Here is a 13,982-nt window from a genome sequence, read left to right as displayed (position 1 = left end):
TCTCCAGCAAACTAGTTACTGCTGTATCAGTGCAGCTGGCCTATCCTAAGAAGGTTTTTGGGTTTTGTGATTCAAAAAGTACCTTTCATTTCTGCTGTACTTGAGAGATTTGGACACAGAATTGGACACACATCTTCAGAGTGGTAGCTGCAAAGTTAGGAACACAGCCTGAAGTCTCAGGGGTCACCATTTCAGGGCTAGACTGGAGCTTGTAACAGGGCTACACAGTGAGCCACACCCACCCAAATCCAGAAATTGGTTTACCAAAACCAACCGGCTAACCATGTGGCTAGTTGTGTCGATTAGCTGGATTCAGAACCAAGACAGCTGAGAAACATTCACTATAAACGCTTCCTTTTAAAGAATTTGAGTAGTTTCTTTTTTTATCAGTTTCTATATGGAAAGTCATTTTAAAAACATCAGCTGTCTGTGTGCTTGTGATTTAAGGGGAAAGAGCTGAGTTCTCCTTGAGGAAGATAGAGAATGGAGTAGCACTTCATTGGGGGTGGCAGAAGTTTGCTCTCTGTTGAGCTGTGACAGTACTGAGTGAGCTGGAGCGGAGAGGCTGAGCTCTGGGAATAAGAGTATCTGCATATGTCACTGCATTCAGTCTCTCTTCTTGAAATACCTCACTTAGAGATCAGAATCTAAAGAGCCATCTATAGCTCTTATCGTCCCGACCAAGGTATGGTTTCTGGAGTGTGCTAAATCCAAAATGTTTTCAACCCTTTCTTGATTAAACATCCCCCCCCCCCTTTAAAAATGTTCTTCAGTTCTATCTTTTTCATCAGTTTTTTTGAAATATAATTGACACCTCAGTTCTCTTCTCATTTGGCTAAAGGAGGCTACAGTTTACCTCTGATCCCTGTGTTTTTTCAGGACTTGTAGTAGAATGCCAACAAGAACGATCACAGATAAAAAATAAGGAAATAGCTTTGCGTGTGTTGAGAGCTAGACTCTACCAGCAGATTATTGAGAAAGACAGGTGTCAACAACAAAGTGCCAGAAAACTGCAGGTAAGATTTATTTAGTGTAATAAGTTAATGCCACTGTACAAAAAGTCATCATGTATATTTATGTGGTATTTATTCTTTTTTTTTTTCATTTTCTTGGGTGGGGTGGGTAATTAGGTTTATTTATTTATTTAATGGAGGCACTGGGGATTGAACCCAGGACCTTGTGCATGCTAGGCGTGTGCTCTACCACTCACCTGTCACCCCCCCTCCATGGTATTTATTCTTGATCGAATGGAAATACGTTGGAGCATAGGAAAACATGCTATTTGTAAATAGCAATATTTAAGGCTGTTGGGTTATAGCTAAATTTGGACATACCTATTTCTAAATGGTAGAGGAGATATGTGTGAACTAAAAATTATTTCCAGTTGTTTCCTTCCCAGTTTACATAATGATTGTCTTTTGAGGGACTTAGTGTAAAAGATAGTTCTCTGGAGATTAAGAGACATTTAAGCTTTTTATATTTAAAAACCTATGCTTTCATTATAATTTTATGTGAGATCAAAAATATGTGGCACTGCAAAAACTGGTTAATAGTGATTGCTTCTGATACAGTCTGGGAACAAGGAGCAGAAGGGAGATTTTTTTTTTTTTTTGCTATGTACCATTTTGTACTTTTTGAATTTTACACTGTATACATTCTTAGTATTATTTATTTGACTGTGTAAATAGATGTTGTAAGCAAGATGTCATTTTTTTTCTTATTATTTTTATTGAAGTATAGTTGATTTACAATGTTAGTTTCAGGTGTGCAGCAAAGCAATTCAGTGATACATATACATACATACATGTATTTTCAGTTTCTTTTCCGTTATGGCTCATTACAAGAAAATGTCATTGTTTTAAGTAAACAAAGTGTTGTATGATTTTTAATTCTAAAAAAGGCAAAGTTTGAGAGAGATTGAAAGAAAATGGAACCCAGAAATAACTGCTGTTGTGTTATTTGTAGGTGGCTATGCTACAGTAAATTTGGAAGATTTTTGTGGTCTTTTAGGATAACTTGTATAAAGCTAAACATTATTTTTTTCACCTGGGTGCCCTAGTCTTTCACAGTTTGCCTTTCTAGTTCCCCTTACCCGCATTCTGACCTGTCAGTAGTAAAAGTGACAGGAAAAATAATATATTACTCCTTTATCCGTGGTAGCCCCGGTTTGTGGCACTGCGTCAGTGTGTACGTTTGCAGATAGGGGTGCTCATTTACAAATCATTGCTTCTTGGCGACTAAGTGATGGCATACGCACTGCCAGCTCTGCCACATTTGATTTAATAAAAGACATTGGGATTTACTTGCCATTTGACATTTTGGCATCAGATGTTCCACATAGTAATTTTTAAAGTATTCAAGATCGGCTTTACGCAAATTGTACGCGTGTGTGTCTTCTTCAGTAGTCTGCTTTGAGAGGCCAGAGGAGCCCTCTGTGCCTCCCAGTTAACTTGTCCATCATGTGAAATTTTTTAGTAGATATTTCTGATGATTAGAAGTTTTTCTCCAACTAATGTATACAATGGCTTTTCTTTTTTCTTTTTTTCTTTTAATGGAGGTACTGGGAATTGAACTTAGGGCCTCTTGCATGCTAAGCATGCGCTCTACCACTGAGCTATACCCCCATGCCCCCAGCAGCCTTTATATGGAAGGCATTATGCCAGGTTCTCAACCTTGGCTCACTTACCACCTAGAAAGCTTTGTAGATGTCTAGGCCCCACCCCTAGAAATTCGGATTTAATTGATCTGGATGGGATCCTAGGTGTTCATATGGTGCTTTGGGATAGTGGTTTCCAAACCAGGCTGGTTACAGAATGGATGGCCTGGGAATGGTTTAAAAATATATAACCCGTGACTCAGTATATCTTAGGTTGGGCTTTGGAAGCTAATTTTTAAAAATTCTCAATATGGTGGATGAGAGTGCACGTTTGGCAGGCACAGGGTCCTGGGTTCAATCCCCAGTGCCTCTGTTAAGGGGAGAAAGAACTCTCCTGATGCTCAGCCATACTTTGGAGTTCAGTTTCATATTATTTGCTTTGGAGAATAAGTTATATAAGTGTCTTTTTTTTTTTTTTAATCTTAAAAGGTGAAAGTGAGTAAGAGAGAGTGCTGTGTGCGTTGTATATGGGGGAGGGAGGGAAGATGAGCAGACTAGACTAAGAACACAAGTAACCAGGGGCGGGGTGGGTGGGATTAGCAGATATAAACTACTGTATATAAAACAGATAAAGAACAGGGTCCTAATGTAGAGCACAGAGAACTACATTCAATATCTTGTAATTGATAATGAAAAAGAATATGGAAAAGAATATATATGTGTGTAACTGAATCACTATGCTGTGTACCAGAAATTAACACAACACTGTAAATCAACTATACTTCAATAAAAAAAAAATTTTTAAGGAAAAAAAGAATACAAATAATCATAGCATAAGGCAGACTGGTGTGCCGTGAAGATCCAAGTGCATGGGGTTTCAAAGAAGGAAAATGACATATTTCAATTGTTGGGACCAGAAAAGACAGAGATGGTAGGGGAGTGCTGAGGAAGGGCATCCCTTGAGATGATGTTTTAGCAGAGTTAACAGACTTGCACATAATAATGATATGGTATAATAAATGACATTATAGAAATTTCACATGATTTTCAGAAACAATGTTGGGAAAGGTGGCCACATTATGAGGTGGCCTTGAAAGCTGAGTTGAGTCGTGTCTGCTCAGTAGACAAAAAGGAGCCTAAGAAAGAAATTTATCTGAAAACTCTGCTCTACAAAAACTAAGCAGGGAACACAAGCCGAGAAGTGGAGGATCACTCAGGAGACTTTTACAGGAATATAGTGAAAGTAATGAGCCCTAGAACGATGGATAGTAGAAATGGAAAGAGCAGGATATAATAAAACCCTTGAAACCATTGGAAGTGGGCAGTTAAGAGAATGGCATGATTATGGTCATTTCAGTGTCTGTAAAGCCCGGCAAATAGTAAGCACTCCTGAAATGTTTGTTAAAATGCAGGATGTCGAGTTTCCTACTTAGACCATAGGGAACATTGTGGGGTCACTTGTAGAAACCAGGAGGAAGAACCGATTGAGATAGAAAAATGATTTGATTTTAAATATTTGGAGTTTGAGGTACCAAAGAAACATGAATTCTTATCCCGTAGCTAAGCTTTACAAACCTGTAGTCTTAATAAATTCTGCCCATTCTTACTCCTTTTCACTTTGTATATATGACTTTAGAAAATATTTAAACTGTTAGAAGAGTCATTTTCAAGTACTTTCTCCATTGTATTAAAGGTAATTATAAAGTTCAAGTCTGAATTGTTTTCTGTGATGGCACAGGTGGGAACAAGAGCCCAGTCAGAGCGAATTCGGACATATAATTTCACCCAGGATAGAGTCACTGACCACAGGATAGCATATGAAGTTCGTAATATTAAGGTAATACCACTGAGTGTGCTTTATGTACCTTTTATTTTCGAAGAAAGTATAATCAAATTCTAGAGCATCATCTCTGAAATATTACCAAGTAATTTAAAATCATTAAGATAGTTTATGTTAGTACCCCAAATCTGCAAACATTTTTATTAGTTTGCAGATAAGAAATATGGTCTTTATGTAAATTTGAAACAACTTGCTTTTAAATTCCAAATTCTTTGTTATGCAATCACAATGTATTAATATATTTTCAATATATGTCTACCAAGTTTCTATTGCTGTGTAACAAATTATTGCAAACTTAGTGGCTTAAAATAATACCTACTTATTATCTCACGTTTACTGTAGGCACGACAGAAATTCAGGCACGACAGAGCTGAGTTCTTTGCTTTGATCTCACAAGGCTGAAATCAAGGTGCTGGCCAGGCTGCATGCCTTTCTAGAGCTTGGAGTTCTCTTCCAAGCTTATGTGGTTGTTGGCAGAATTCCATTCCTTTGAGTTGTAGGAGTGAAGCCCCCATTTTCTTGCTGGCCATCAGCTGTATGCTGCTGTCAGCTCCCAAAGACCAACCACAGTTGCTTGCTATATGGCCCCCTCCCTGTGCCCTCTCCAACTTTGAAGCTCTTGCAAGAATGGCCTTTTTAAGGGGTCACCTGTTTAGGTCAGGCCCACCTGAATAATATTCCTTTTGATTGATTCAAAGTCAACTAACTAGTCATCCAATCACTGGAAATGATATTCCATCATATTCACAGCTTCTGCCTGCACTTGAGGGAGGGAGTTATGCCAGCTGTGTACACCAGGGGGCATCTTAGAGTTCTGCCTTCCCCAGTGTGTCTTCATTAGAGTCAGGTGTTAACAATTATGCTGGGTTGGGTTGGGGCGGGGAAGACTGTCAGTTTGGCTTGAACATTAGCCTAAATCCAGGTCGCCGGGATCACTGACATTAACACATTAATGGTGAAGCACAAATTGCCCTTCTTCTTCCACTGATGGAGAAAATGAACTGGTTCCCAGAGAGGACTGTGTGGAAAAGGCAGGAGACAGGTTTTGATCCCTGTCCTTGGTACCATGTGATACCTCGGGCTTCTTTCACTTAATTCTGTCTCATTCTGTACACAAAATTAAAGTCTTAATTTTACAAAGGAAATGTCTGTGTCTTTAACATATTTAGAAATTTCTTTGTCTCTTATGCCACTTCCTCTGTCTTCTCAGCAATTGAAGGCTGTCTTGCATAGGAATATGAGAGCCTTTTTGAAAAGGAGAAGATATTTGCTAACTTCCTTTTTCTCCAGAAACACGCAGTAATACCAAGCCTGTTGAGCCATATTATTAATTACACCATAATTTTTAAGTTGTTTTTCTAGTAGTGGTGATGGTTTTCCATGAGACAGACACATTCTGTGACCAGTAACATGTTTTAGAAGGACACACAGGTTCTCAGTTTGGTATTCAGTCATGAAACAGAGGCAGATTAACTGGCTTTTATAGTTATAAAATATGAGACTTTGGCTTAAATACTTAACATGTTATTACTAACTAAACTAGCATGCCAGACTCAGAAAGAATAAGAATGGGGGGAGGGTATAGCTCAGTGGTAAAGTGTGTGCCTAGCATGCACAAGGTCCTGGGTTCAATCCCCAGTACTTCCAGTAGAAATAAATAAATAAAAACCTAATTACTGCCCTCCCACCCCACCCAAAAGAAAAACCCAAAAAACAAAACAAAAAGAGAAAGAATAAGGGCAATCTTAATTGGTTTGATCTAATAATCACTAACCAACTTATTGGAATTCAAAAGAAACCATTCCAAGTTAGTAAAAGGAAAAGGTTTGAAAATGGTATGGGAAAAAAATGCAGTAAAACATTAAAATCTATACGCTGGACAGCAAAGAGACTAGTCAGAGTGAATAATTTAGGAACTGAATGGTTGCAGGTGAGGCTGGAAAGTGATAAAGGCCTTAACGCTGGGCAACCACTGTGACAGAATGGAAGGAGGGGAGAGGAAAGAAAGCAGGCACCTATGGGACTCTCTGAGCTCTCCTCCCTTATTCAAGGGCCTGGCCCTCTCCCTGCTCCATCCTCGTAGTTCCTGATGGAGCTACTATGTTCCTCCATGATCATGATTTTGACCCAAGACAGTAATTGATTTATTTGGGGAGGAAATCCAAACAAGCCCCAATCAATGAGTTTCTTCCCAGGATGTTTAAACTGAAGACAAAGAGGATCATTCTCTCTTGGTGGATAAACTGAAATATGGAAAGCTTATGGGAGATTAGAAGCCACATTTCCAACCATGGGAAGAAAGCAATCTTCAGTGAGAGATGAATAAAGCTGATATATTAAAGTATTACAGAGTCCAAGTTCATATTGTTCACCATACAACAGGCCAGTAAACTGATGGATGAGTTGTCGGGGCAAGGAATAATGACTTTATTCAGAAAGCCAGCAGATTGAGAAGATGCGGGACTAGCATCCCAAAGAACCATCTTCCCCAAGTTTGAATGCAGACTTCTTTTATACTAAAAGGGGAAGGGGTAAAGTCCTGGTTCCAGCCAGACTCCAGAGGAGAGCTGTTCATTTATTCTTCCCTTCAGCCATTCACAGGTGGGTCTGGTCAGGATGTTTCCTGTGAGCTAAACAAAGGTATTTTAGCCTAATGCTCATTACCTGGGAGGCAGGGGTCCCAGAGATGATCCATTACGTATAATTTAAGCTTATAGGCAACATCCCTTTAGGGATTAACAAGCAATAGAATCCAAAGGCTAAAATAAAAGAAATAGACCTAATATAGAGTCAGATTTGTTCTTCCCTATTTATTACAAAAGGAGCAAAAATGGGAGAAAAGGATGGAAAGAATCCTTACATGAATCCTCAGATCCATTTATTCCTAAGGCCCAGCTTCATTCCCAGGTGGTGGCATCACCCTGTATATTCTCGTCCTTGGGTTCTCTGAGGTCACCCAGTATTCTTATCATGAATTCCCTTGTAAGTAATTTTATTTTTATTTATCCAGATAGTAAGTACAGACTACCATATTGTTTTGTATTTTTATTCTGTTTCTCAGAGTCCTTCTGCAGATTCTTTAGCATCAGCCTATCTTCTGCCTTTTATTCTGATTACACCCGAAATTTACCCCTGCCCTGGGCTTTAAATGTACTTTGTTTCATACCTTTCCTTATACTCATTCTTTCGACTGAAATGCTCTTTGCTTCTATTTGGAGAAATTCTATTCTCTTTTTAAGATCTAATGCAAATTTTTTTCTTCCTTTATTTTTTAATCTCTTGCATTGTATTAGGATGGTTCTGTATTACCTGGCTCTTCCACTGGATCATGAACTTCTGAAAGTTAAAAACTGCAAGTCCTATTGACACATTGTAAACTGACTATAGTTCAATGAAAAAAATGTATACAAAAAAAAAAAAACCCTACAACTCCTTTATCTTTGATCTTTGTACCTAGCACTCTGGTTAATCCAGTTGAATTTACTAAATGTGATGTGATTATCAGTCAATAAGAGTGACAGTCCTTTCAACATACTTTCCAGATGATGAAATCACCTTGGCAGTATCATAATAATTTGAGCTACAGGCACACTCATTTTGTTTTTGTATTTTAATGGAGGTGGCAGGCGATTGAACCCAGGACCTTGTGCATGCTAAGCATGTGCTCTGCCACTGAGTTATACCCTCTCCTACCAGGCACACTCATTTTATAAGCAGTTTTCACATTATGTTCAAAATGGTTTTCTTAATTTAAAAATTTAATCGTAGTGCTTTGCCTTCTGTTTAATTTTAAAGGTTAATTGACATTTTACTATATACTGGTATTTTGTGGAATACAAAGCTAATAGGTATGTCTCTTCCCCTACAGTTTAATCTGAGAGATAAATGTGTACACTTGACCTAAGATTTAACTTCAAGATCATTGAAGACTAAATATAAGATTAGTTTATGCCTATATCTAAACTTTAAATGTTCTATGTTCCAGGTGCCAACATTAAAATATTTCTATTAAGCCAACGCCTGGATTGTGAGCATTTCTAAAATATAAGACTGCTAATTCACTTAAACCAAACAACTCTATTATGCGGAACCTTTATTACACAAGAAAGGTACTTGATGGGGGAAGGTATAGCTCAGTGGTAGAGCACGCACTTAGCATGCACAAGGTCCTGGGTTCAATCGCCAGTAGCTCCATTATAAATAAATAAGTAAAAACCTAATTACCTTCTTCCTGCCAAAAGAGAAAAAAAACAGAGAGAGAGAAAGGTACTCGAAGTTATTATTTTACTCATTTCTCAGAGAGGAATTGCAGTGAAGGCTTAACTGAAACAGTTTTCATCCAGTGATGGAATTGTTTAATGGTTAATATAAGAGAGAATTTTTTTCCTTGATTTTTTATTTTGAAATTTCAAGCACACATTTTTAAAGTAGTTCATTTATACCCTCTACCTAAATGCAATAGTTGTTAACATGTTGCCAGATTTGCTTTCTCTTCCTCCTCCACTTCCCCTTTCTCTAAATATGTATACCTGTGTTGCTGTTGAACCATTTGAAAGCACATTGCAGACCTCAGGACACTTGTCCCTGAAATATTTCAGCATAAATATTTTTCAATTACACAGGACTTCTAGATTTTAAAACCACTCTATTTCTTTTTTTTTTATCATTTTTTTAAATTGAGTTACAGTCATTTTACAATGTTGTGTCAAATTCCAGTGTAGAGCACAATTTTTCAGTTATACGTGAACATATATATATTCATTGTCACATTTTTTTTCGCTGTGAGCTACCACAAGATCTTGTATATATTTCCCTGTGCTATTCAGTATAATCTTGTTTATCTATTCTGCATATACCTGTCAGTATCTACAAATTTTGAAATCCCAGTCTGTCCCTTCCCACCCCCTGCCCTCTTGGCAACCACAAGTTTATATTCTATGTCTATGAGTCTGTTTCTGTTTTGTATTCTTTTTTTTTTTAGATTCCACATACAAGCGATCTCATATAGTAGTTTTCTTTCTTTTTCTGGCTTACTTCACTTAGAATGACATTCTCCAGAAACATCCATGTTGCTGCAAATGGCGTTATGTTGTCATTTTATGGCTGTATAGTATTCCATTGTATAAATATACCACATCTTCTTTATCCAGTCATCTGTTGATGGACATTTAGGTTTTTTCCATGTCTTGGCTATTGTAAATAGTGCTGCTATGAACATTGGGGTGCAGGTGTCTTTTTGAAGTAGGGTTCCTTCTGGATATATGCCCAGGAGTGGGATTCCTGGGTCATATGGTTAGTCTATTCCCGGTCTTTTGAGAAATCTCCATACTGTTTTCCACAGTGGCTGCACCAAACTGCATTCCCACCAGCAGTGTAGGAGGGTTCCCTTTTCTCCACAGCCTCTCCAGTATTTGTCATTTGTCGACCTTGGAATGATGGCCATTCTGGCTGGTGTGATTTTCATTGTAGTTTTGATTTGCATTTCTCTGATAATTAGTGATATTGAGCATTTTTTCATGTGCCTCTTGATCATTTGTATTTCTTCGTTGGAGAATTGCTTGTTTAGGTCTTCTGCCCATTTTTGGATTGGGTTGTTTGTTTTTTTCTTATTAAGTTGTATGAGCTGCTTTTATATTCTGGAGATCAAGCCTTTGTCAGTTTTATTTGCAAGAAGTTTCCCCCATTCTGTAGGTTGTCATTTTGTTTTATTTATGGTTTCCTTTGCTGTGCAGAAGCTTGTAAGTTTAATTAGGTCCCATTTGTTTATTCTTGCTTTTATTTCTATTGCTTGGGTACACTGCCCTAGAAGAACATTTGTGAGATGTATGTTAGATAATGTTAAACCACTGTATTTCTAATTTAAGAAAAAGGAGAACTATTATAAATCACTTACAGACTAAATAAGTTGAGTTTGGAAGGTTGGCATGAGAATGTTCAGGAAGGCTTTATCTGAGCCAGGACTAGAGAATCTGGCAAGGCAGCAAATGGCCCAGAACATCATGCATCTTACCATGGCAGCAAGATACCTAGGCCATTAAGGCGTTCTAGTCTGTTTTGCCCTTGGGAAATAACGTGACATGATGAAAAGGGTGAGATTTTCAGGGCAAGAATAAAAAGCCTTATCTTTTTTAGGGTACTAGAGGAGAAAGGTTCCAGCAAACACATCTTCCCAAAGATGGCTTGAGAACCTAGGAGAGTGATGTCAGAAAAGTCTAGCAAAGGAATTTTAAAGAGAGAGAGGTGGATATCAATTTCAAAAGTTGATTCAGATCTCTGTTTTGTTGTCTGGAGAGCTGTAAGAAATATCCAAATCCCAGAAGATTGATTTTTAAACAAAATGCTAATTTAAACAATTTAAGAAAGAATATCATTCCATTTACTCTTTTGGATTCACTTTTTACGTAGAAAAGCCAATATTAAGCAGGGATCCTCGCAAACTAGCAATTGTGTTCATTATATTGTAGATTCGTAATCCTTTGTCGCTATTAAATAATGACTTTAAAGAAACAAAATAAATATACGCTTACTTCTTTGTTGTGTTTCTCCTGTATTTCTGGTAACCAGGTTTTCCTAGTAACTCTCTCTTTTACCAGGAATTTTTATGTGGGGAGAAGTGCCTGGATCAGCTAATACAGAGACTGCTTCAATCAGCGGATGAAGAAGCCGTTACTGTATTTTTGGATGAAAACCTTAAGTCAGCAAAATAAATCCTGATTTGTTATTTATTATATAAATAAAATGGACCTATGTCAAGAAGCAGACAGAGGCGTGGAAATCCTTATGGAAGTTCATAAAGTGCAGCTAAAAATACACGGTACTCACAAATATATTTTTTAATGAATCAAGTCACATTTCTTGACCTTTTATTTTAGGTTTCTGGTAAAGTACAATTTAACTCTTCAAGTCGAAGTGAAATATGCATCATTGAAAAGAGAAAGTATTGAGAATTGATTATGTGATTTAGGACAGGTCACTTGTTCTCTTCATATGCCTTTTTTAACCATCTATAAATTACCCACATTTTTCATCTTCTACTTAAGGGCTTTCCCCATGGTAAAATTTAGTGGTATAGATGTATAAACTTCTTTGTAAACTCCTATTTAAAGACAAAGTACTGTTAATCATGTTAAAGTTAGGACTAAAGCTGCTACTTTTAAATAAAAAGATAAATAAAAGTTGTGAAAAATGTGAGTCAATAACCATGAGCATCTCTAGGATGCAGATTGTAGAGTTCTTTGAGAGCTGAATGAATTCTGCTCTCAAGTCAATATTTAAAGTAGACTCTGCTTGGCTTCTATTTCATACTGTTCTTTGACTTAATAAGCATCAATAGATGTGGTATAATATGAGGAATTCATGTGGTTGCTTTTGTGCAGTGATATATAAAACCTAGTCCTTACCTTACAGAGCTCCCAGCTGAGGGGGAGCCAAAATGAAAGTCAACAACTCTAATTCAAAGTGGCATGTTGTGCTTAGTAATTGTTCTCAGGAAGTTTCTTGAGTAAAAAAGAGAGTGGTTATTAGAGGAACTATATACCAGTGGAGACTAGCTAAAATAGTTTTAAGACCAATCGAGTCATTTGGAGGTAAAGATGAGAGAGAAAGTTTTTCCCCAATTTGCATTTTGAAATTTTTCAAGCACACAGAAAAGTTTTTTTAAATAATATTTAGGAAACAGTTCAGTGAACACTATATACTCTAGATTCAGCTATTGTTAACATTTTGCCACATTTGGTTTTCTTCTTATATGCACAGACACACACACACACAGTGATTGCTGGACTATTTAAAAGTTGGTGGCAGATCTCATAACTCTCCTAAATATTTCATCACATGCTAAGAATGAAGACATTCTACAAAATTATAACTCCATTATCACATCTAGTTTAATAATAATTTAATAATTGTATAATATGATCTAATAGCTATTACATATTAAAATTTCTTCAGTTATCCCCAAAATGTCTTTTTTTTTTTTTTTAGCTGTTTTTGTTTGTTTTGTCCAATCCAGGATCCAACCAAGATTCACACATTGCATTTGGTGGTATCTCTTTGGTTTTTGGATTAACCCCCAACCTTCTTTCCACATGACACTGATCTTTTTTTTTTAAATTTTTTTTTTTTTTAATGGGGAGAGGTAATTAGGATTATTTATTTATTTATTTATTTAATGGAGGTACTGGGAATGGAACCCAGGACCTCATGCGTGCTGGGCATGCACTTTACCACTGAGCTATACCCTCCCTCCTGACACTGACCTTTTTAAGAGTCCTGCGAGGCTGTTTTATAGAATAGCCTACGTTCTAAATGTTTCTGGCTGCTTCCTCATTCTGTTGGTAACTTTCATCTATCCCCGTCAGTGTACTATAAAGTAAAATTATGTCTAAAGATTCAGTTCAGATTAAACACATTTGGCAAGACTACTTCATAGATGATGTGACATTTTATCATGTCAGGAAGTTCCACTTTAATGATGCTAAGTTTGGAAACTGTCAAATCTCTTCATTGTAATGGTACATATTCTTAATAGTGTTTAGTCTGTGGGGTAATACTTTGGCTTCATATAAGCGTGGGATTTCTCATCGTGCAAGGCAGCTTCTGAAATGACCCCAGGGTGATCCCTGTTCCTGGCATTCATGCACTTGTGTAATCTCCTCCCCTTGAACATAGACCAGATTTATTGAATCTTTTCCAACAAATAGAATACAGCAGAAGTGGTGGGATTGTCACTTCTGATATTAGGTTGTAAAAAAAACTTGCTTCTAGCTCTGTCTCCGTTTTTCTGTCTCTGCCTCTCTCTTGGGTCACTCGTGTTGGTGGCAGCAAGATGATACTGTGAGCAACCCTATGGAGTGGCTGTATTAATTGGAAAAACTGAGTCCCTTTGTCCAACAGCCCTGAGCAGCCTTCCAGCTAGACCATGAATGAGCTTAGAAGCAGACCATTTAGCCCTAGACCTGTCCTGAAATGACTGGACAGTCTTAACTGTGATTTCAGGAGAGCCCTTTAGTTGGACGCACCCCTAGTTCCAGGACCTGACCTTCAGAAACTGAATAAATTAAGGGTTCTTGGTTTCAGCTGCTAATTTTGGGGGTAATTTGTTACACCCGATGACCTTTCATCTCATTGACTTAACATCAATGAATGATCTTGCTTTGCCTGAAACAGCTATTACATTTGGAGTTACAAAACGGTGATGTCCTCATTCTTACATTCTTTCCAAATTTATTAGCTGGCGTTCTTTAAAGAAAGCTTTCCTTTGTCTTTCCTCTCACTTTCTCTGAGATGAGAGAGAATTTAATCCTATTTGAATCAATATCATTATTTCCCTAGGGGTAGGCATTTCCCCCTACTCTCCCCACCCCCCAGAAAAGTGATGTCCCTGGAGGATGTGATTTAATTTGAAATAATGTTGAATAGGGGGTTTCAGGGTACAAGTTAGAAACACAGAAACTGATTTTTGTTTTCAGGCATTTTATGTAACAGAAACGTTCATCCAAGGAAATGTAAATATTAAAATATTGTGTGAAACAAGGCAAAGTAAAG

General features: G+C 37.3%; 1 protein-coding gene across 5 annotated transcripts in view; it reads left to right on the top strand.

Annotated features, from left to right (window-relative positions):
• Positions 1 to 11,161, top strand: part of MTRF1 (mitochondrial translation release factor 1) — a 28,597-nt gene extending 17,436 nt beyond the window's left edge. For 4 of the 5 annotated variants that reach the window (XM_064493114.1, XM_010991185.3, XM_031466077.2 and 1 more), the window contains 3 exons: positions 880 to 1,016; positions 4,335 to 4,433; positions 11,030 to 11,161. In XM_064493114.1, coding sequence (XP_064349184.1) covers positions 880 to 1,016; positions 4,335 to 4,433; positions 11,030 to 11,143 — 350 coding nt within the window. In that variant the 3' untranslated portion in view covers positions 11,144 to 11,161. The remainder of the gene's footprint in view (positions 1 to 879; positions 1,017 to 4,334; positions 4,434 to 11,029) is intronic. The other variant, XM_031466079.2, reaches the window with a different exon arrangement.
• The last annotated feature ends 2,821 nt before the right edge of the window (positions 11,162 to 13,982 follow it).

This window comes from Camelus dromedarius, chromosome 13 (genome assembly GCF_036321535.1).
Source record: "Camelus dromedarius isolate mCamDro1 chromosome 13, mCamDro1.pat, whole genome shotgun sequence".
In the NCBI taxonomy this organism is placed as follows: Eukaryota; Metazoa; Chordata; class Mammalia; order Artiodactyla; family Camelidae; genus Camelus; species Camelus dromedarius.
This window is presented reverse-complemented; position numbering and strand designations above follow the sequence as displayed.